The 25,833-nt window shown below is 37.9% G+C and overlaps 1 protein-coding gene across 1 annotated transcript in view; it reads right to left on the bottom strand.

Moving 5' to 3' along the window:
• LOC124591556 (serine-protein kinase ATM-like) overlaps positions 1-25,833 on the bottom strand; it is a 456,741-nt gene that overhangs the window by 281,406 nt on the left and 149,502 nt on the right. The window contains exons 14-19 of the mRNA XM_047131742.1: positions 21,838-22,085; positions 14,151-14,207; positions 11,372-11,467; positions 7,457-7,557; positions 4,147-4,291; positions 1,982-2,133 (exon numbers count right to left, since the gene is read on the bottom strand). Of these exons, the coding sequence (XP_046987698.1) occupies positions 1,982-2,133; positions 4,147-4,291; positions 7,457-7,557; positions 11,372-11,467; positions 14,151-14,207; positions 21,838-22,085 (799 nt within the window). The remainder of the gene's footprint in view (positions 1-1,981; positions 2,134-4,146; positions 4,292-7,456; positions 7,558-11,371; positions 11,468-14,150; positions 14,208-21,837; positions 22,086-25,833) is intronic.

The following is a 25,833-nucleotide window of genomic DNA, read 5'->3' as shown; positions in this document are numbered from 1 at the left end:
AAGCCACAGCTGCAAAATACTAACACGAATTCATTACAGACAAAGGAAAAACTAGTAGAAGCCAACCTCGGGGAAGATCAGTTTGGATTCCGTAGAAATATTGGAACACGTGAGGCAATACTGACCCTACGACTTATCTTAGAAGAAAGATCAAGGAAAGGCAAACCTACGTTTCTATCATTTGTAGACTTAGAGAAAGCTTTTGACAATGTTGACTGGAATACTCTCTTTCAAATTCTAAAGGTGGCAGGGGTAAAATAAAATTTGTACAGAAACCAGATGGCAGTTTATAAGAGTCGAGGGACATGAAAGGGAAGCAGTGGTTGGGAAGGGAGTAAGACAGGGTTGGAGCCTCTCCCCGATGTTATTCAATCTGTATATTGAGCAAGCAGTAAAGGAAACAAAAGAAAAATTCGGAGTAGGTATTAAAATCCATGGAGAAGAAATAAAAACTTTGAGGTTCGCCGACGACATTGTAATTCTGTCGGAGTCAGCAAAGGACTTGGAAGAGCAGTTGAATGGAATGGACAGTGTCTTGAAAGGAGGATATAAGATGAACATCAACAAAAGCAAAATGAGTATAATGGAATGTAGTCAAATTAAGTCAGGTGATGCTGAGGGAATTAGATTAGGAAATGACACACTTAAAGTAGTAAAGGAGTTTTGCAATTTGGGGAGCAAAATAACTGATGATGGTCAAAGTAGAGAGGATATAAAATGTAGACTGGCAATGGCAAGGAAAGCGTTTCTGAAGAAGAGAAATTTGTTAACATCGAGTATAGATTTAAGTGTCAGGAAGCCATTTCTGAAAGTATTTGTATGGAGTGTAGCCATGTACGGAAGTGAAACATGGACGAGAAATAGTTTGGACAAGAGAATAGAAGCTTTCGAAATGTGGTGCTACAGAAGAATGCTGAAGATTAGATGGGTAGATCACATAACTAATGAGGAAGTATTGAATAGGATTGGGGAGAAGAGAAGTTTATGGCACAACTTGACTAGAAGAAGGGATCGGTTGGTAGGACATGTTCTGAGGCATCAAGGGATCACCAATTTAGTATTGGAGGGCAGCGTGGAGGGTAAAAATCGTAGAGGGGGACCAAGAGATGAATACACTAAGCAGATTCAAAAGAATGTAGGTTGCAGTAGGTACTGGGAGATGATGCAGCTTGCACAGGATAGAGTAGCATGGAGAGCTGCATCAAACCAGTCTCAGGACTGAAGACCACAACAACAACAACAACAACAACAACAACAATATATTAATACTTAAAATTGGCCATAACTGAAATTTATGAGAATAAGGGAAGAAAGGGAGTTAATTTTCTGTAAGAATTCATCTGCCACTTCATGTGTGTGTAACAAATTTTAGGCACTATTAATTGTACAATCTCGCTAACTGTGTTTGCATTAATTGCAAGTGAAATACACAACTAACAACTGAGTGAAACATATCAAACTTCTCAGAAAAAAAGCATAGACCTTCTGGTGCAATTAAATTTCAGATCTCATTAAAAATGTGGAAATTGTAGATTTTTAATTGTGCAATTCTAAACCTAAGACATTTAATTACAGAAAGGCCACCCTGAGGGTAAAAACGGACTAGCTACAGGCTGTAGTGAAGCATTCAATTTGGATTAGAGTCGATGCCAGACCTTTGATGCCCTAGTCAGCATAATAGCTGCACAGGTATCAACAGAATATGAGAGATATTAAGTGGCCTAACTCTTCTGGAGGTCTGACAAAGAGGACAGTGGAAAAATACTTTCTACATGTTGATTTTTGTGATGATGTTACAACTGTTCGAATGGCTTGACACCCAGAAGTTATGTCACTCTCCATGTAAACTAACCCTAATAATATCTAATGTTTACGTTTCTTATCATCATATTCAACAACCCACCTGCAACACTTTTTATCAATGACTACATATTTTCATGCTGAGCAATAGTCTTACAGTGTAAATGAGTGCCAACATTACCTTTGCTAGTTCTCCTAAGCAACGTATGTATTGAGCCACAACTTTTGCACCATACTGCTTCTTACACACTACAAGCTGTAGTCCTCTCAAAAGTGCCACAGTGTTTTCTTTGTCTCTTGATTCTCCAATGTCTTGTACAAATCTGAGCAATCCTGGAAAGTAAATAAGTTCACATTTTTCAATATCATATTGAAAACCTACTGCAAACTGAAAAATCCATACACCACTCACTCATACAGAAAACACTATTTTCTCCTGCTGCCTTCCACTCGAATGTAGTGTTTATCATTTCAAAGAATACAGAATGCAATTCAAACCGCTACTTCTCACAAAATTACAATAAAAAATATGACTGCTTATGTGAGGGTCTACTATTTAAATTTACATTACTTGTGCAGTAGCTGTCTCCATAAAAGCTAAGTCCTAATTTGGTCATCCAATTTTCTGTTTACAAGAAAACCACTATCTTTTGGTCCGGCTGTTGAACACAAAGAGTGAACATAAGCTTCAATAACATTTTACTTACCTATTGAACTGTTGTTGTTATATGAATAAGTACTTGTGGCATACACAACTTTTTCATAATTTTCAGGTTCATCTTTATGCCAATAGGTTTTGGTTCTACACACATTATCTTTTTCAAGTTAATGCAAATACAGCCATACTAATACACTAAAAATTAATTAACAGAACTGCATAAGTCTTTGAAGTGTCATGTACCCAACAAGTCATTGGAAGTCCCCTGCCAAAATAATGAGCCAAACTGCCTCTGTAGCTGTCCATAAGTGTGAAAGTGTTTCTGGTGCAGGATTTCGTACATGAACTGACCTTTAATTGTCCAGCATGTTCTTCAAACAATTTGTGAACAACTGCAGAACAGTGACATGACATTTGAGAACATGACATCCATGAATGGCTGCAAATGGTCTAGAACGTGTTCAGTTGCACCAGAGGACCCAGTCCATTCTGTGTAAACACAGTCCACACCATTATTGAGAAACAACCAGCTTGCACAGTGCCTTGTTGTCAATCTGTATCCATAGCTTTGTTGGGTCTGTGCCATGTTTGAACTCTACCATCAGCTCTGACCAACTGAAATTGGGACTCATGAACAGGCCACTGTTTTCTAATCATCTAGGGTCCAACTGATATAATCATGAGCCCAGGAGAGGCACTGCACACAATGTTGTGCAGTTAACGAAGGCACTCATATTGGTTGTCAGCTGTCATAGCCCATTAACACCAAATTCAACCACACTGCCCTAATGGATAAATTTGTCGTACATCCCACATTGACTTCTGGGGTTATTTAACACACTGGTGCTTGTCTGTTAGCACTGACAATTCTACGCAAATGTTGCTCCTCTCAGTCTTTAACTGAAAGCCGTCAGCCATTGCGTAGTCTTTGGTGAGAGGTAATGAATGAAATTTGGTATTCTCAGCGTACTCTTGACACTGTGGATCTCAGAATTTTGAATTCCCCAATGATTTCCGAAATGGAATGACCCATCACCTCAGTACAAATGGCAGCTCCGCCAATGCACTGCCCTTTCTACCTTGTGTACCCCTTACTACTGCCATCAGTATACACGTAAAGCACTATCCCATCACTTTTGTCACCTCATTGTAGGTATGATGTGATGATTTTCGTGAAAGGATCCTTTTAAGGATTGGGAATTCACATGGCTCCATGGCAGTAGACTAAGATTCTTGGAAAAACTAAAAAATGTTTGGTTCAGGTTTACTGCACTGGCACTTTGTTCCTTTACTTTTATGGTAGTTGTACAGAACTGGATGATGTTTTATCTAATAAAAACTATTTGGCCTAGGGAATGCAAGTTACACTTAATACTGTTACTGGACAGTTTATAAAGACTTTGCTAATGTAAGAATACAATAATCTAAGAGTATTACTCTGTCGAGAAGAATAAATAAATTGAAAAAGTGCCTAACACATGAAAATTGCACATTTTATCATCAGCTTTTCATCCATCCCAACAATTTTGTAAGTGTATCAGTTTCCTTAACATGTCAGCTGCAAATATAATCTCAGGAAGCAAGAGGTAAAAAAAATGATTTTATCAAAATCCAACTCAAACAAAGTAAACTACAAAAAATATTTTCATTCATAATCATACAGTTTTAGTTAATTTTACATACCGTACCTTGTAATAGTTTCATTATGAAGGCTGCAGCTTCATAATCAAGGTGAAAGCTTCTGCACATGCCCTGCAAAACTTTAAGGCATTGATCAATGTGTTGTCGCCTCACTGAATCCATCTCCAGAACTTTCTGCATAATTACAACAGCCTGAAATCATTTGTACATACTGTAAACAATTCACTTTGGTGCTTAATAAGTATACATTAGTATATACATGTATAAGTAAGTCAATAGACCAACTGAAAATCACAATCACATTTACTTAATACACAAACGATAGAACAGAGACGAATTACTCACTTTATACTATCATACCCATTTACTCAAATATTATACCACACTGAGCCTCCTTTATTCACTTTATGCTGCAATTATCTATACTACTATATAAAGAGAAACTGAAGGTTAACATTATTACCAAAAATCATGAAAAGTTCTTGGCTAATTTAGTTCAAATTTTTACATAAACTGTGATAAACATTCAGACAGACATAGGCCTCACATTTTTAAAATAAATATGGTACATAAAAACCTGTTATGTCTTGAAATATTAAGAGGTAGGAAATTTGAAATGTTTATTAACACTCAGACTCAGGTTGCAAGGGGAAAGATGGCCATCTCTGGTGGCACCGGGGTGACCTGTCTAGGGACTTACGTTTCTTCTCCCCCTCTTTCAGATGGATTCACTGAAGCGACAACACATTGATCAATGCCTTAAAGTTTTGCAGGGCACAGAGGGAGTACAGGCATCTGTAAGATCTGGAACCAAAATAGTGTGGGAGACCTTGGGGCACACAGATGGTGAGTCTCGTGGCCAAGTGGTGGCAGGAGTCTTCCAGCCTAGGAGACACTGGGGAGAGGGCGCCCGGGAGGGAGCCCGATCACTGGCAGGTGGCAGGTGCTCAAGAAGGGGAGCACTTCTTCAGCCAGGGAGAGGGAGCGGCTCCCGGACGGAAGGTCATGGCAACTGCAGGAGAGGGGGAGGGAGAGGGGACAGGGCTGGGATTAGGAAGAGGTAGGAGGGGAAAACTATGTAACAGAGGTAAAAGTTAAAGACAGTGACACTGGATGAGTCTCTCATACTTTAGGTGAATCTCAGCCTAAGATAGACAATACAAGCACTTGTAGTCTTGGATCTTCTTTTCTTTCTTGTAAGCCGGGCAGTCTGGCAAGTGACGGGAGTGGCGGTCATGACAATTGGCACACACAGGTGGCAGAACACAGGGGCTTTCTTGGATAGGGGTGGGGGTGTCCGGTCACTACACACAGGGTCCGCCGTACAGCGGGAAGACATATGCTCTAAACACAAGCACTGAAAGTACCTAGTGGGTGGTGGGACGTACAGCTACACATCGCACATAATCTTGACCCTCACTGGGAGGAGTATATCCTCCTCGAAAGCCAGAATGAAGGTGCCAGTATTGGTGCAATTGTCTTTGCAACCCTTCTGTACACGTCAAACAAAATGAATCCCGGGTCACTCCAGATTAGCCCAGAGTTTATCATCAGTTTGCAGAATGAGGTCCCTCTGAAAAACCACTCCCTGGACCATATTCAGAGATTGATGAGGAGTAATAGACACAGGGACATTACCAAGACAATCACAGGGATGAAGAGCTATGCATTGGTTGGCAGAAGAATCTTTGATCAAGAGGGAGCCTGACCGCATCTCATTAAGTAAGAGACTCCACATCACCAAACTTGTCCTCAGTATTCTGCACAAAAAACAATGGCTTTGTGGTGGTGAATGTATCCCTGTCTGTCCTAGTACAGACAGGTAAAGAGGAAAGTGTTTCATCCAAAGACAGCAAGCCTGGCCCTCCTCCCAGGGTGTAGCTAGGGAAGGGAAGGTTGCCGCGTCATATGAAGCAGCATTCAATGACTCTGAAGAGATGGCCATTTGAGAACGGCCAGATTTTTGCGGTTTGATATGCTTCATGCACCAAGCCAAGCATCTGCCCTGATACTACCCACTCCGACCAGGGGCTCTCCCCATGGGTGCTATGCAGCCCTCTGGCACGGTGGCCATTGCCGGGAGTTCCAATGCTCCAAGAAGGCAAGCACCCACTCCTTGGCATACATGGGGAGGGAACAGCTCAGGTGCCAGAAGTGTGATTCCTGTGTTGTCAAGAGATTCAGCCATATGGGTACGTAATAGCCCCATCACACGAGCTGGCTACACGTGCTGGTGATCTAACAGGATGAAAGGGGGCTACAGCGGGGAAGGTAAAGGGGGAGGAAGGGGAGAGAGGAATCCACAGCCTAGATGCTACAGAGGGAGGAGTTCCCTAGATGGCTCACACTAAAAACAGAAAATATAGAAGTGGAGGTCAAACCTCAAGAGAGGACCTAAGCACCAAAAAGGATGAAAGAACAGGCAGAAGGAACAAAATAGCAAGCAGTACAGGGAACCAAATGGATAGCCAGGTCGATATAAATCAGAACACCGAGAGAGGGGAAGGAGGGGGATGCAATGGGGATTAAAACTTTTCAGTGCACTTCTTCAACTTTCTATTCACAACTATGCATTTGCTTTTTTTTTCCAAGATAGATAGAATCTAGGTGTGATTTGTAACAAAATGATTCCGCATGTTTATTTCCACCAAGGAACATTTCAACTACCATCAGTGTCAGTTCATCGAATCTTTCAGAACTGACTGACTTTCCCAGTACATTAAATTTCACTGAGAATTCCCTGTTTTTCAGACAAGTCGCCATACTGTGTACGCAACAATAAAATTAAGACAGCATTTAAATCTACACTGAAACTTACAAAAGCACATGGTAGAGGTTTAAGATATACACCATATCATAATTCCAACCACAAATGGAGTTTTAATATGGATTCCATGCTATTTTAATTTTTATTTTTCTATTTAGACATGAAGATGGAACGTAACACAAAATGCAACCAGTAATTACCAAAATCTGTACTAGTTATCTGACAGATGATAAATATATGCTACTGCCCTACATAATTTCCATTTATGGAAGTACACAATAGTATAATTTTTTTTACAGCTTCAATAGAAAATAAAGTTCTCATCTCTTTCTAAACTTCAAGCTAATTTATACCAATGTGTTAAGAGTTCACAATCATAAGAATAATTCTGCCAGGTAACTGGCACAGACAGTGACGAATGTGCTAAAACTTGTTTTATGGGAAGACATACTTTCATTCCTTTGTTGCAGTTAGGTTTCAAGTAGATTCCCACTACACACTTTGTTTCAGTGGAAGACATAATGGTTGAGCTTTATTAATTGGTAGTGTACCTGTCATGATAAAATCAACTCTTAACTAATGAAACTCACCATGTAAAATGTGGCAGCAGTATTTACACCAATACCTGATACAAATAAACTGAGCAGTTTTGAAAGACAATTATCTTGACACTCTGAGAGAATCGTTCCACCTGTAAAATGCAGTCACATAATTTCTCAGTAAAGTGGAAATAAAATTAGGAAGAAACACACATACACAGACAGAAAATATCAGACACAAATGACAAAATGTGGAAAAGAGAGAGAGCTTGTTAACAATAATCATCATACTACAACATAGAAAAAAGGTAACAGACAACCACCCAACATTGCATGAATGGTATGTGGCACATTAGCCCAATTCAAAAGTCGATCAAAATTACTCATTAATTGACATTTTATGTGGTTCCTCCAATCAGAGCTCATAACGTAATATGCAGATTCTCAATGTGTCACAAAAAACATTAATTCACTTTACAAAGAGTGTAAAAACTTTATTTCTTTCTTTTGTTTTTGGTGTCAAATTAAAACTCAGAATATGCTCTTTGACGTATCATTCATTAGCTTTGGTAAATCAGCAGTGTGTTACTTAATTTTTTTTATGAATATGCCGCAAAGGGTTCAGAATGAGATTTTCACTCTGCAGCGGACTGTGCGCTGATATGAAACTTCCTGGCAGATTAAAACTGTGTGCCAGACCGAGACTCGAACTCGGGACTTTTGCCTTTCGTGGGTGAGTGCTTTACCCACTGAGCTACCCAAGCATGACTCACGCCCGTTCCTCACAGCTTTACTTCTGCCAGTATCTCATTCTGGAAACATCCCCCAGGCTGTGGCTAAGCCATGTCTCTGCATTATCCTTTCTTTCAGGAGAGATAGTTCTGCAAGGTTCGCAGGAGAGCTTCCGTAAAGTTTGAAGGGTAGGAGACGAGGTACTGGCAGAAGTAACGCTGTGAGGAACGGGCATGAGTCGTGCTTCAGTAGCTCAGATGGTAGACCACTTGCCCGCGAAATGCAGGTCCCGAGTTCGAGTCTCGGTCGGGCACACAGTTTTAATCTGCCAGGAAGTTTCATATCAGCGCACACTCCGCTGCAGAGTGAAAATCTCATTCTGGAAACATCCCCCAGGCTGTGGCTAAGCCATGTCTCTGCAGTATCCTTTCTTTCAGGAGTGCTAGTTCTGCAAGGTTCGCAGGAGAGCTTCTTTAAAGTTTGGAAGGTAGGAGAAAAGCTGTGAGGACTGGGCGTGGGTCGTGCTTCGGTAGCTCAGATGGCAGAGCACTTGCCCGCGAAAGGCAAAGGTCCCGAGTTCGAGTCTTGGTCGGGCACACAGTTTTAATCTGCCAGTAAGTTTCATGCCGCAAAGGGTTGTTTTGAAGTGGAAAGAGATATTTACTGGACCAAAGTTATTTATCTTAAGTACCACAAAATTTAGAAGGCTGTTGTTTAGCAGGGCTTTTCTTTTGAGGTTCATTTGGTGAGTTCTGAGTGAACAATTGTGATTTTCAATGTTCTGTCATTTCATAACAGCATTGTATCATGCATAATACTTACCTGAAAATGAAAACAGTCAATTATTGATAAAACTGAGTGTTTTAGTAATAATCTCTGTCTTTCATATTACCCTGTCTTCAACCTTTAAGCTCGCAGGTTTTCAAATCTCATCCGATGCAATCCCTAACAATCTTTCCTTCTCATCTCATACGGTAAATCTCCCCTGACCTGTGGTTCTGGGTGACTTCCCCAAAATCTGCCCCTTTTACTAGACCTCTCCAGTCCTTTTCCTTCACCCTTCTTCCTTCCTCTTCAACCCTTCTGCCTGTAAAAGGAGCCACTGGCTCCGAAAGCTTGCCAATCACAAGCATCTTTTATGTATGTGTTCTGCCGCCACTTGGTGAGTAGATTTTTTATCCATGAAATTTAATAATATGTACCTGTTTTTCCATAGTGGAAAAAAGTTCATTCTATCAGAACTATGACCAAGCTATATGAAACAACAAAAATAATCTGGAAACAATGAGAGGAGCTCTATGGGCAACACACTTACTCTCCAAAAAAACACTTTGTCTGATGCTGCTTTGGAGGTAATTTGGCAAATTCAGAGCTGTTGTAAAACATATAGTGAACATGTTATTTGGTCACAGCTTATGAAAACATATTTGTTTGATACAAAAGTCTCAGCTTTAGAGTAGCTGATGGTGGCATCACATTTAATGATGGAAATAAATGAAAGTCCTGCAAGAACTAGTAGTAAAAGTTGGTAAGAACACATTAACACTTCTTGAGGATCTGTAGAAAAGTGAATAGTAAATAACAGAGCTACAAAGTAATTAAATATAACCCCTGAGAAGAAGAAGATTGAATTTGAGCAGCACAAAAGATAATAGGACTACAATGTTTGGTCATTTCATTTGTATCGAGGAATTATAATTATATTTTTTATTATTTTTTTTTTAACTGCTGCTTCCAGACCAAGTTTTTCTGGGTTGAATGACCCATTTTCTAGAAAACTGTTTGAGTGAAACATTTCCTCAATACGTTATTGTGACACTATGGATCTAGAATAATAATTACATTTGATATATCACCCTTGTAAGAAACCAAAATTTACCAAAAAAGGGGAAAAATTAACATTACAGAGTTTACTGTCAAGGAGAGGTGACTTCACAGTGACATAAGGGATGGCTGAATGACCTCAGCAGGCCACTTTCAACAATAAATACATCATACCCATATGTGCACAGTTAGCAGTTTCTATGCACATAAAAGTACTTCACAGCCAATGGCTTTGTCTTGTTTAATACACCAGTCCTCATCATCAGAGCACGGAAGTTTGTGTTTCAGGTGTGGCCAGTACTTGTATGGGTTAATGCACAGAAATGTCAAGTGCTGTTGACAGCTTTCCCTTTGTTATTACAGCAAAGGAGAGGATGGGAGGTGGCTTACAGTTTCTGATCAGCAGTTGCTGTAGCGATGTCCTGGATTAAATTTAAAATTTCTCTGCAATGGCTCAAGAAGTGAGTGCTTGCAACACTGTTGACGTGGATCCATCCGTCGGATGGGGTTGTTAAGCTCAGTGGCCCCCTTGGTGCTATTCGAGATGACTAGGCTATACACTAGCACCGGGTTTAACCCTCTTCCCACCAGGTACACTTAACAGACAACTCAGAAACTTTGTGAAGGAAAGCTGACTGTGGGCGTAAAGTATAGGAAAAACCTTTCCAATCAGGCAGCTGAACATGCCCTTTGGGATCTCCCAGACAATCATGCCAGACAACTTGACTTGACTTTAATGTATTTCATTTTAATACCAAGCAACTTTATGAGGTATCCTGCTGTGCAGTGGTGACTGACAGACTGCGGAAATGGTCATTTCCTTCATAGTATGCAACTCCTTGTGTGTGACTGCTTTAAAGATTGTAGGAAACCCACTGAAATATTGAAAGAATAATAGTATTTAAAAATGGAAAGAGTGACCACAGATGATGCGAGAGGAAGAAAAATGTGCCACCAGACAATGTTCAGGACTATTTCTATTTTGCAAATAAACTTAACAGTGACAAAAGTAGTCTTTGAAATCTAGGAAAAAGTTAAAAGAGTCTTTATTTTTGTTTCTTCCACAGTAGAATTTTATGCTTAAAAAAAAGGTCTAATTTAGCTTTCTTTATGATATAGTGATTCTGTTATTCCTTTGAATTGCGTGAATACTGAATTTTATCTTGTTATAATTTACCACATTTTTATGCTTAATGAGTGTACATTATGATCATTTATTTTCATTTTTTCCCTCACTGAGGGTAGTTAATGTTTTCTTAGTACATAAATGTTAATATACATGCAACAAAAATATTATCAGGACGCTATCGTGGTCAGGATATGAAAGCAGAAAGATATGAAGAATCTACAAAATACAAAACAGAAGCACCATCTTCCTAATTCAGATTCTGTTGGTTTGCAACAACTTACCAGGGTAACAGCAATAAGATGACAACACTTTTACACAATGCAGCTGCACTTTCTCTGTCTCAGAGAATGTTTCTGTATCAAATAATGAAACAGAACCTGTGAAAAAGGTAATATTGCAATAAAAACAGGAAATGTCAAGGCAAAATGAACTACACAAAAGTTACAGCAAAAACACATTATAAACTCAAAAACATATTTCATTATCATCATCTTAACATTGAGGGATTTCAGGGCTTTTGCAAAATCTTCAAACTAGGGCATTTACACATCAACAACGTTATTACCTGTTATGACTTAATATTTTAAATAATAATGTTTATAAAAGTTTTTCATTAACCAGTTCTGTAAGTGAGGAACAGCAGGGTAGGGGGTTAGGAAATACTGTTGTGATATGGGGACACGGAGCAGTGAAGGAAACCATAAGAAGAAATACAGGGTGATTCAAAAAGAATACCACAACTTTAGGAATTTAAAACTCTGCAACGACAAAAGGCAGAGCTAAGCACTATCTGTCGGCGAATTAAGGGAGCTATAAAGTTTCATTTAGTTGTACATTTGTTCGTTTGAGGCGCTGTTGACTAGGCGTCAGCGTCAGTTGATGCTAAGATGGCGACCGCTCAACAGAAAGCTTTTTGTGTTATTGAGTACGGCAGAAGTGAATCGACGACAGTTGTTCAGCGTGCATTTCGAACGAAGTATGGTGTTAAACCTCCTGATAGGTGGTGTATTAAACGTTGGTATAAACAGTTTACAGAGAATGGGTGTTTGTGCAAAGGGAAAAGTTGTGGACGGCCGAGAACGAGTGATGAAAATGTAGCACGCATCCAGCAAGCATTTGTTCGCAGCCCAGGAAAATCGACTCGCAGAGCTAGCAGAGAGCTGCAAATTCCACAATCAACTGTATGGAGAGTCCTACGAAAAAGGTTAGTTATGAAACCTGAACGTCAACTACCCGAGGCGATGGATCGGCCGCCAGGCAGCCCGTGACAGAGCACTTCATCACTGGCCTCCAAGAAGCCCTGATCTTACCCCCTGCGATTTTTTCTTATGGGGGTATGTTAAGGATATGGTGTTTCGGCCACCTCTCCCAGCCACCATTGATGATTTGAAACGAGAAATAACAGCAGCTATCCAAACTGTTACGCCTGATATGCTACAGAGAGTGTGGAACGAGTTGGAGTATCGGGTTGATATTGCTCGTGTGTCTGGAGGGGGCCATATTGAACATCTCTGAACTTGTTTTTGAGTGAAAAAATACCTTTTTAAATACTCTTTGTAATGATGTATAACAGAAGGTTATATTATGTTTCTTTCATTAAATACACATTTTTAAAGTTGTGGTATTCTTTTTGAATCACCCTGTATTTTAGCTGCAAGGGGGTCAACAACCAAAATACATATCTGAATGACAACAATCTGCTGTACTGATTGTTATTACCAGGACTTAAGAAACCTTTTATTTTGTATTCTTATAACTGAGTTCTAATATTTGCAAGTTGTATGTTCACTACAATTGTTCTGGAAACAAAATATTTCAGAAAACATTTGGTGCCATGTTGTTAATCTTAAAGTCAGGCCCACCCAATGCACTGCAAGAGTGTATGATCAGCAGAAATTTTCACTCTAACCCAAATATGTATGTACAGGTATGGTGGGTTATACTATGCTACTGGGAGATGGGGCAGGGAGGAGAGGGGGAACCTTAGAAATATGAGAATGCAGGCTTTCTCGGCGAATTTTGATGATAAAATCTTATCAGGTTGACAGCTGAGTCACTGCTTCATTCTCCGGCCAACGTTTCAGCAAGTTTCTTAATGAATATGTCAAGCAACAAACTTGCTGAAACGTTGCTGGAGAATGACGCACTGACTCAGCTGTCTACCCGAGAAGACCTTATCAACCTTAGAAATGTTCAGAATGTAACCATACGTACAAAATAATTTGAGATGTGAATGTAAAATGACTCATTCCACATCATCATGATCTATAGTGCAAAACGATCCATGGAACATTAACTAACTAATATGACTACACTGAGGCAGCTTTACACAACCCATATCATTTGACTTCTCAAAAACAGGTTTGCTGAATTGCAGAAGTGGAAACTCTACACATTCCCAAAATTGTTGCAACTCAAACTCTGACAGTCTTTTGTGTGTGTGTGTGTGTGTGTGTGTGTGTGTGTGTTTGTGTGTGTGTGTGTTTGTTTATTTTAGCTCTCTCAAAAGTAGGGCTACACTTCAATTTATGACCATTTATTACATGCCTGTTTGAAACCCAATCTAATCTCACGTACCCACAAAAAATATAATTACATTTTGCATATTACGTGATACAGGTGATCCAACACAGGCGCATTTTTTCTATAAAATACCTGGAACGCAAATTGGGAAAACATTATATACTATCTCAAGTCCCTTAAAGAAAATTACAAATATGTAAAACAGAAATGTGTTGCGAAAATTAAGAAATGTTGCTTCTTCAAAAAATAGTCAACATATGAGTTCTACTTATGAATTATTACTAACTGGAGTTCTCAATCTAAGGCCAACCTGCGAAATATAAAGAATAATGGGACGACATCACAATATCAGTAATGAATATCTAAGAATGATTCCTGGGAGTGTATATCAAATTTGACAACAGAATAGCATGTAACAATATAGATTACTTTGTACTTAATGAAAAACCAATGTTACAGAAATTTCAAGCAACCTAGCCGAATTCATGAATAGACAGTTATTAACTGAAAGAACACATAGAAGGAGTGTAAGCTTACCATATGTTTGTTCACCTCTTTTTGAAGTACGTTCAACAGCAAACTCATCTCTTTCATCTACAAGCAAAAACAAAAGTTTGTATCAATCATTAAAAAATGTGAAAATATAGACTCAAAGAGACAAGAAATTTGGGGAAGAGACCAAGGAGGGAGGGGGGGGGGGGGGGGGGGGGGGTTATATCAGCAGTTCCATCCAAGATTGTACAAGAAAGTCTTCATGTGATGGAGGTTCGCAATCAGTGTATATCAAATTATCCAACTCTGGAACCGAAAAAGTCACTATTTGGAAATATATAAACAGGCAAGTGATTTAAAACTTTAATTCAAAGAGGCCAAAACTAATACTGAAGATTTTAACACATGATAAAATATGGTTGCATCAATTAGACAGAGATGAAATTGCAATCATGCGTCAGAATTTTAGCTAATGCTCAGGAATAAGTGCAGACAATAGAATTGTGTGTACTTCTTTACTATTACTGCATATGTGTGTGTGTGTGCGCGCGCGCGCGTATATGTGTGTGTGTGATGGGGAGGAGGAGAGGGGGGCTGGGGGGGGGGGGGGGGGCAAGCGAGGTAAGTATTAATGAAATGTGCAGGGGCTTGTATGGTATAAATGGTTGAATCAGTGCATGTTTATTAATTCCAGTAACTTGTCCGTAACTGGATGCTGGAATTTGTCCAGCATTTATTGAGGTAATTATCTTCGAGGACATTCTATTTACTTAGTAGTAGTAAGATATATTAGAGTTTCAAAGAACCTACAGATACAGCCTACAGCTGATGCCTGGACGGATGAGATATACAGATAATGCTCCAGCTCAATGAACACATTGTAAAATATTTCATTAAGAATTATAACTATGTCTGTCTGACAGGGAGTGATGAGATGTGAGAGAGGTGAAAAAGAGACTAGTGATATCTACATTTTGGAAGATCACCTACTGGGATTTTTTCTGATCTCTCAAAGACATTTCTTTCATAAAAGCTCGAGTATTGTGGTGCAAGAGGGACAGAGCACACATGGTTTAATTCATATTTAATTGGAAGAATGCAGAAGGTTGAAATTAACAGTACTGATAGTCTGCAAAAATCAGCAGAGTCCTCTAACTGGGGAGGTATCAAGAATGGTGTCCCACAGGGTTCACTCTTGGATCTATTATTGTCCTTAATACATATTAATGACTTGCCATTCTATATTCATGAAGATGCAAAGCTAGTTCTTTTTGATGATGATACAAGTATAGTAATCACACCCAACAAACAAGAATTACCTGAGGAAATTGTAAATAATGCCTTTCATAAAATTATTAAGTGGTTTTCTGCAAATGGACTCTCACTACATTTTGAGAAACCACAGTATATACATTTCTGTACAGCGTATACAAAATTTCTGGGTGTGTATGTTGTGGAGAAATTGAATTAGAAGGAACACATTGACGATCTGCTGAAACATTTAGCTTAGGCTGCTTATGCTATTAGGGTTATTGCAAATTTTGGTGATATATGTATCAGTAGATTAGCCTACTATGCCTATTTTCATTCACTGCTTTCATATGGCAATATATTTTCATCATTAAGAAAAAAGTATTCATTGCACAAAAGCATATCATCAGACTAATAGTTCGAAGCCACCCAAGATCACCTTGCAGACATTTATTTGAAGAATTTTGGATATTCATAGTACCTTCACAATACATATATTGCATATATTCACTTACAAAATTTGTTATTAATAACCCATCACAATTCAGAAATAATAGCAAAGTGCATAATTATAACACTAGAAGAAAGGATTATTTTCAATGTTTTGGGTTAAATCTGACTTCGGCTCAGAAAAAGGTGAATTATGCTGCCACAGGAATCTTTGATCATTTACCAAATAGCATTAAAAGTCTGACAGATAGCTAAACAAATTAAAGGAATTTCTGAATGACAACTCCTTCTACTCAATAGACGAAGTTTTAGATACGAAGCAGTTATGAAAAAAGATTATTTCATGTAAAAGGAACTTACGTTAAACTGACAAGTTCCACATAATTGCGAAATGTCATATTCATGATCTATGGAACAAATATTAATGTAATTTAAAAACCTAAAAATCAATATATCATAAGCAGCGTCACTGCCAAAGATATGTTTACAAGTTTTGTCATAAATTCTATACTACATGTATACGCTACACCAATTCTGAATAACTGATCAAAGATTACCACAAACTGTTTAACTAAACCTCCAATAAAATTATTAAATACAATAATAATAAAAGCTGGAATAATAATTTTGTTATAAACACACACTAACTGAACTAGTGTTAATCAATTTAAGGGTCACAGAATAGCAAACAATTTCAACTCAATTTCCATCTCAGGTTAAGGAATTCCATCAATACTACTAAGTGTTTGCATCAAATTCTTCAATTTTAATCTCAGGATCAAGTAATGTCATTAATATTGCTCAGGATATGCACAAAATTCTTGAAGTACATGACACTACTTGTGCTAGAGGTGCATACAACATTATAATTAGCTACCAAATGTGGTGGATTGATAGCTAACCATGAAAAGTGAAAATGAGTACAGGAGATTAGTGCACAACACACACAAACTTTGGCAGACATGTTGAAACTAGGTAACGAATATTCACTTTGTCACAGAGCTCTATGATGTTCTGAGAATGGGCATCCACTTACCAGATTACTTCTAGATGACCAACCCTTGGTAAAAAGTGAATATGTAAAGATGAACAAAATGTAAAGAAGAGTTGATTGCTTTAAACCCAATTCTAGTTTTGCCAACATTCACAATGCATGCTATACTGGTGGCATTTGATCTGTAGGTAGCTGATTTGATGTCTACAGAAGAAACAACTTTCATCTGCAGTATTTGGTCAGCAAAGAGGAGAGGCAGTTATATTCAGTTCCCCATCAACAGACTGTTCCCCCATATTTCGATTAAATCTTAATTGTCTCCACTGAATGAAGGATTTTAACACTGTTGATGATGACCTATCTAGCAGTTGGATAATGAATATATTATGTGCAGACATCAGGTGCAGTTACAAATCTAGCGCATCAACCAAAAGCTGGAGAAAGGTAACGCAAATCACTTCTGATAGGACTTTGCAAACAGAACAATCTGAGATATCTTCAATTTTTTGGTCCTGTCCTCCTCAGTTGCGCGTAATACTACGGTGTGTTGATGATTTTCACTTATGGACCGTCTGACAGCAACTGAATAAAACACAATTTTAGTGCCATACGCGTTTCGCCTTTATTTTCTGCAAGGCATCATCAGTGGCCTGTAATATGTACATATGTTAGCTATTTTATTTAGATTTTTGTCAATGTGCCTATAGACTCCATAAGACGATACAGCATATAAAATTCAACAGAACATGCAAAAAGAACGATTTAATTCCAAGCTACATTAATGTAAAGGTTAAAAACAGTTCTACAGTGGCACAAAAGTCGAAATCATTTGCAGAACGATTTTGGTTACTACATGAAATTAAGATGCTCTATTCGAAAAAACAGCACCTAAACATGATGCTCTATGAAACTCATCTAGAATTGGCAAAAAACGTAGGAAACGCCGCAGTTATCATGGCACTAGTAGAAAAAACTGAGCACAACACATACATGGCAATGAAACATTTACAAAACAAACATAAACACAAGATAATGAAACTGACAGTAAAAAAGACGCAAAAATACATTTACATTTTAAATGTGAAACCACATGAACACCAACACTCATTCCATCCACGATTAGTTAACCTAACAGAGACAGAACTACACGAAAACAAAAAAATGCTCTTGGAAAAAGGTTTGAAACACTGCACCAATAGCAAGGTGAACAATCAATACATAGAAAATCTCATAGTAGAAACCGAACACATCCTTACACGTGAAGAACAACAAAATAATTGTGAAATAAACATAGGACTGACAAGAGAACTAGTAAAAGAAGAAATAAAAGGCATAATAAAACAAACACAGCAGACACACAATAAGAACAACCAAATAGAAGCAGCTACTATGAAAAGGTTAAAACAAAAGTTAACAAACAACAACGTATTAATAACAAGAGCAGACAAGGGAAATGTAACAGTACTCATGGATAAAGAGCAATACATCACAAAAACCAAGGAATACATAAACACCAACGCAATACAAAAACTGAAGTCAGATCCAACTACACGATTCCAGGCAAATGTGAAACGAACACTGAAAAACATTGAACACACACTCACAGACAAACAAAAATACTACTTAACACAGAAAAACCCACAAGCACCAACACTCCGCAGTCAACCGAAAGTACATAAAGACGGAATGCCAATGAGACCTGTTATCAACTTCAAGAAAGCCCCAACATACCGCATAGCCAAACACCTCCAAAAGTTAGTTACAAAACACTATAAAGTAGAAAACAACAGAACAGTGATAAACACAGGAAACCTAATAGAAAATATACAGAACATACAGGTACCACACACAGCATCACTGATTTCATTCGATATAGAAAATATGTATACCTCCATCCCTATCACAGAAACAATAGAAATCATAGAACAAAATCTCTCATCCCACAGCAACCTCACCACAGATACAATAAAAGAAATAACAGATATGCTCAGACTGACAACTGAACAAAACTACTTTCAGTTTGAGGAAGAATATTATCTACAAACTGATGGACTGCCCATGGGATCCCCAATATCAGGAACACTAGCAAACATTTTCATCAGTCACCTTGAAAATCAGATATTTGATAAGATAACCACAAATGAAAGTTTCAAAATCATATATTGGTACAGATACGTGGATGACATTATTTGTTTGGTAGACGAGCCAAGTGAAAAAATAGATGAACTCCATTCAGAAATAAACAAAGCTCATAAGAACATAAGAACATAAAATTCACACTTGAAAAAGAAAAAGAAAATCAAATAAATTTTCTTGACATTACAATTAAAAAAGAAAATGGAAAACATACATTTAACATCTTTAGAAAACCAACAGCCACGGACACAATAATACATTCCACATCCAACCACCCCCAAAGCCAGAAATTTGCAGCACTAAGACACATGTTACATAGATTAAACAGAATCCCACTCAGTAAGAGAAACTATGAACAAGAAATGAACACGATCATACAAATAGCTAGGAACAACGGGTATGACACACATGTGGTACACAGGCTCAATCAAAAAATAAAAACACAAATAAAAAACAAACACAACATTTCCACAATACAAAAGAACTCACAAGCTGAAAACTTACAAACACACTCAACAAACACACACAATGACAACACCACACAGAAAAGAACCAGATGGTACACCATGACCTACACACATAAACTAACACACAGAGTTGCAAACATCCTAAAGAGACAGGGCTTCAAAATAGCATATAAGCCTGGGCAAACCCTTCAATCACACCTAAGCCAGCCAGCTACCAAGAGGGACAAATTCCAACAATCAGGAATATATAAACTTGAATGTCAAAGTTGTGATGCAGTATACATAGGCATGACATGCAGGAATTTTGAAACAAGATACAAAGAACATATCAGATGTTGGAAGTATGAAACAAACCATTCCACATTTGCAGAGCATTTAAAACACTACAACCATCATCCCACAAACATGGAACAAGAAATGAAAATAATGAGAATAAGCAACCATGACAAACATCTTATACAAATGCAAGAAAACTTCCACATCCAGAAAGCCATAGCAGAAAACAAACATGTGATAAATGAACAAACACACATCAGCACAGGCTCCTTACTACACTTAATAAAGGAAATGATAACACAAAAAAAGTATATACCACCAAAATACACACACACACACACACACACACACACACACACACACACACCACACACACAACAGCCCCCCCCCCCCCCACCTCAAAAAAAAAAAATAAAAATAAATGCATAACACCAAAATACAGACAGACACACAATATATATATATATATATATATATATATATATATATATATATATATATCACACCAAAACACACACACACATACACAGGACATAAACAAAAATAAATAATTAAATACAATAAAATAAAATAATATGACACCAAAAAACACACACACACACACACACACACACACACACACACACACACACACACAAATGCATACACCAACAGACCACAGATACTTCGATAGTTACACTCATAAGTTTGGCAGTAATATTCGATCTTTGGCAAAAACATTTGACAGTCGCCAACAGAAACCAAAACATTGCATTAAAAAAAAGCGTTCAGTGCATAGTGCTGTGGACTGCAGAAAAAAACAGCAAATTGGCGCTCATAGGAAGAAGAATAAGACCAAAAATGTAACAGGAGCGTAATATATAAGAAACTGTCTACGCAACCTGTAAGTACAGTTCAAAACATTACTACTTAATAGGAAATACCAACCACCAGAACTGTTTATAACCTATAGGCACAGTGACAAAAATCTAAATAAAATAGCTAACATATGTACATATTACAGGCCACTGATGATGCCTTGCAGAAAATAAAGGCGAAACGCGTATGGCACTAAAATTGTGTTTTATTCAGTTGCTGTCAGACGGTCCATAAGTGAAAATCATCAACACACCGTAATCTGAGATATATCTCATTATCACCAGGCTCAGCAGGAGTACTAGTGTTCAATCAGAGTTGAGTAATATAAAATATTCAGAGGTACTATTCAAATCTTCACAGATGTATAATGTATACAATATAATAAACAATGTCACAAGAATAATATATAATGAAAGATACAAACATCAGTCTCTCAGCACGGGACCAACAGTATAATCACTGTAGATCACAGGCTGAATCCTGCGAGCGATGTTGGATGGCAGGTTTTGAATTTATTTCACAACATAAAATAACATAATAGCAAGAATTATGAATGTAAGCATAATGAAAAAATGACAGAAAATGCATTATTAATTTGCTTTAATAGGTAGTTAGGTGTCTAAGAAGATGATCTTTTTAATAACAGAATCATTCAGAGTGAATGGAATGGTAAATGTTCACCTTTTAACTAGATCCTAAAGCAATACATTCTGTAGATACACAAAAGATGTATAGGTTTTTTTTTTTTTACACACACACATGGCAACCAAAAATATCAGTTCAACAGGAATCAGAGTAAATCTGAAACAAAGTGATATTTTATCTATGTATTACTGAAATATAATTATCATAATTCTGAGGGAAGAAGAGATTGACAGCAGTGGTAATAAAACTATTACTGAATGCAACCAGTATGTCAATATTTTCATTGCATGATAAGAAGAAAAATGCACCTACAGGGCAAGTTTTCTGAAGCAATCTCATAAAGCAGTAAAGTAGCTTCAAAAAATTAACATGTCATTCTGTAAGTGTGTTGCATTTCATTGTTTACTTCGAAAACACAGCTCTCATTTAGCCATTATAAATGATACATTTCTCTTGTGAACAGAAAAAGAAGCTTAAGGACAAGTGACTACACTACCGCCGCTGAACTAGAAATGCAAGTATATGCCTTAAACTGAGAAACTAGCCTAAAGATTATTTAAGAATTTTTCCTATTCTAAAAATTTGCAATTATTTCCGTTTTCAATTGATTTAAAAAGTACTGTTACTAACGGCATTAAAAAGAAATTGAAATTACCATTATCCTCACCACAAACAGCCATTCCCCATAAATTCTTAGTAGTTAGAATACCATGGATGACAGTAAGGAAATTATTAGGGATGATGCTCCTCATCTCTTTATGAACTGCTTGGTGATGTTGGAGTTCCATAATGTGACTTAAATTTTGCATAAATTTTGTTGCTACAGATGGTTCATGACAAAATATTTCTTTTGTGCAGTTGTCGTTCAGTTTTTCTATCAATATTTTAATTCTTCCAAAAAAGCTAAAAACACAGTAAAACAATATAAGTTCATAATTAGTTTCCTTTTGCAATAGTTTTAATATCAATATTTCAGGACAAATAATATTATAAATTTGCAGAATTTATTGTACAAAACCATTAACAAATTGGCTTGATGTTATCTCTTAACAAAGTTCTTAACAATACTGTACTCAACCAAAGAAATTATGAGAAAAAATTTCTGGCCAGTACTTTGTCCCAGAAGATGAAATGTGTGCCACTGCTGATAAGAAGATATTAAAGTAAATGTGATACACTCTGTAGCTTTTGGATGTAATAGTACCTGCCTCAGGATGGAGAGGATACATTGGGGAAAGTAGAAAGGGAGGAAACGTCACTCAGACCCCACAACAAGAGGGACCCACTTATAGTGAGACAAGTGTACACGAAGATGAAGGGAGAGGCATCAGAAAGATTAGGTAAGAGATGGTATGCTGGCAAGCACTACACCAACTTCAGTCCAGAGGTAAGGACAGAGTGAAAAGTGAATAAAGATCTGGTGGAAGAGAAAAGACTGGTGCACTTAAGAGAAATATATTTACATTATTTTAATGAGGAACGATAAATAAATTAAAGGTGGCCGTACAGACTAATTAAAATGAAAACATTCCATGTAACACGTGCAGTTTTTATTGGTTACTGAGCCACAGCTGGTTACAGCCACGAGTTTTCATTTCATGTTTTGGTACTATAGTTGCTATTTATTTACCAATTGTCACTTCTGTTTGAAATTTTCAAGTAAGGAAATTAAGACTGACTTTATATAAATGAATTTTTCAACTGTGATTGCTATTTGCTGGCCAAGTCTGCTGTTTAAGTGTAACACACAATTCTGCTGTTAAAGCATGCCACACACATTTATAAATGCTGAGTATGCTAATATATTATTTGTGTATAGGTTTTGTAATCCAAACACTTCTGATGATTTTAGAGAATACAGCAGACAAATTCCTAACCACAGACTCTCACATTCAATACTATTTGCCCATGTTTTCATTAAAGTGTGCAATGCTGGTGCAGAGGCCAGCAATTTTATTTCATCTGAATGGGCAAATCAACAGCATGTGAAATACTATTTACTGATGAAACCACTTTCGCTTGTGACAGTATCAGTAATAGCCGTAACTCACACTGATGGTCTGGCTAAAATTCACATGCTCTTGGGAGGACACATTTTCTAGAACACTTTTTTGTAAATACGTGATGTGGTATAAAAGACAATCAGTTGATTGAGCCTGTCATGTTACTGCATCGTTTTACAGGTCACATTTCTCTAGGCTTTCTTGAAAATGAGCTTCCATCATTATTGGAAGTGGTTCCTTTCACTACAAGGATGGGCGTATTCTCCCTTCACGAAGTGGTTCATGCACATTCTAGTTGTTTGGTGACCCATCATCTAATCCTTAGATTCTCTAAAAGATGAATAGGCAGTAATTGGTCACATTTCTTGGCCAACTAGGTTGCTACGTCTTACCCTTTTATATTTTTGCCTGGAGGATGGTTGAAAGATAAAGCTTCCACAGAAAAAGTAAACACAAGAGATGAACTGATCATTCAGCTTTGGAATAGTGCTGTCTTCATAAAGGAATATCAACATGACCTGATTCTCAGGGGAAGAGAGAGGGGTAGAGTGGGGAACTCTATAAAGGAAAAGCTGGTTACTCAGGCCCCAGGATGAGGGTGCTCCACCTGTAGAGGGGACGAGGGGAGGTGGTGGTGATGGGGGAGGGGGAGGGGGGGGCTGCACATACATAAAATATGTAACGAATAGGGTGGATGTGTGTGTGCAACATGTTAACAGAGATTGTGTTCAGGATGGTCTCAGTATGCAAGGTGATGGAGAGAAAGTTCCCAACTCTGTAGTTGAGGAAAACTAGTAACAGGTGGAAGAATCCAAGTAGCCTGTGTGGTGTAGCACATTCTACTCTAGACCATCTTTGACAACTGGGTATTGGATCTATCTCTATTGATGGACAATTCTTCTATACCCATGCATACACTCAGCCAGTCTAGTGGTGGTCTGAGTCTATATAAAGCACTATGCAGTGGGCAGAAGTTGATAAAAAAATATGTGTCATGTCACAAGTTGTTCTACCTTTGACATTTGCAGGGTTTACCAAATGGTGGAATTGCAGCAGGTGGTAATGTGTGGATGCACAGGACAGGTTTTACAGAGGGAATGACTGCACGTGCAGTAGCCTTAGGATAGGGATAATGGTTTGAGAATGTCACATGATTTGATTATAATATTCAGGTTAGGTGAGCAACGTGAGGTGACAGAGGATGGTGTTGGGAGGGTATCAGGGAAAGAGGATCTTGTTTCAGCAGTTTATTTGGGAAAATTAGGGCTTTGGTAGAGTAAAATATTGAGGCACTGAACACCACAGTGGTATTAGGTGACAAAAGAATGCTTCTGAATTGCTTCTAGAATACTGAAGTTACAGTAGAAGATGATATTCAGTAGACTACTTTGACCACTGAATGCTGATTCACAGCAGACATCAGTGGAATGGAACGGCAACATCACTGTCATATGGTGATGTGTCCACACTACATTCAACACCACATCACTTAGACCAGAACCAAATGGTGAAAATGAGGTGGTAAGATGCCATCTATGATACAAAATTTAGGATTATAGTATAAGTATTAAGGAACTAACAATCATAAGGCTTAGTAATGGCCAAAATTAAGTTCATAATGGAACTCCTTCACAAAAAGTTTTAAGTGCAACTGATGAGGTATGAACAGCAGGAAAAGTGTTGTCTACGTATTTCAAAACATCGATATTTATTTGCCAGTGAAAATTAACACATACAAACACATTGGGACATTCAAGGTCTGTATGGTACTGAGTGACAAGAAGGTTCTTCAGTGTATTTTGGAAATGGGAACTGTATTACTTAGAAGGTGAGAGGCGGATAAAGTTCTGTAGATATGTTTTGTGAACAAAATCTGTGGAGTAATTGCAGAAGAGGAGAGCCTAGGACAGATGGTTGGTTTAGGGGTTTGGAGATTCAGTGATATGGCAGATACATCTGCTGTGGGTGACTAGTTTGTAGGAAAGGGACTGTTTGATGAGGAAAGGTATTGTTGTTGTCGAAGTGTAGGTATTGTTGTTTACTGGTTGATTTTATATAGGCTGAGGTTTAGATCAGAAATTCAGTGAAGTGGAAGTCAGTGTCAAGGAAGGTGGCTCTGGATTTGGAAAATGGCTCACATGAATCTGAGCTAGGAAAAGGAGTCAAGTTGTTACAGGAAACAGAGAAGTTCTTCAGCATCAAGTCCAGATGACAAAAATGTCATTGATAAATCTTTACCAAGCCTGGGGGATAAGCTTCTGGATCGTGAGAAGTGCCTCTTCCTTGAAGCCCAGTTTAAGGTTTGAACGGGATAGGGCCATCCTGGATCACACAGAAGTCTCCCTGTTTTGTTAGCAGATCTGGCTGTCAAAGGTGAAGCAGTTATGAGTAAGGACTAAGGTGGCTAGGGTGACAATAAACGAACTTTTAGGAGGACTTTTTAGATGGCCCTTTGTAGAACTTCATCCTTGGACTGAAAGGACTTGTGTATATGGGATACTTGTGTAAAGTGAGGTCGCATTGATGGTGACAAGGTTGGTTCAATGTGGGAGAGGTGTTGGAATGGATTTGAGATGTTCCAGGAAGTGATTGGTGGCATCTTTTATATAGGGTGGGAGGCTTTGTGTGATGGTTCGGAGGTGATGGTC

Source organism: Schistocerca americana, chromosome 2 (genome assembly GCF_021461395.2).
Source record: "Schistocerca americana isolate TAMUIC-IGC-003095 chromosome 2, iqSchAmer2.1, whole genome shotgun sequence".
Classification (NCBI taxonomy): Eukaryota; Metazoa; Arthropoda; class Insecta; order Orthoptera; family Acrididae; genus Schistocerca; species Schistocerca americana.
The sequence above is the reverse complement of the archived record's forward strand: the minus strand, read 5'-3'. Positions and strand labels throughout refer to the sequence as shown.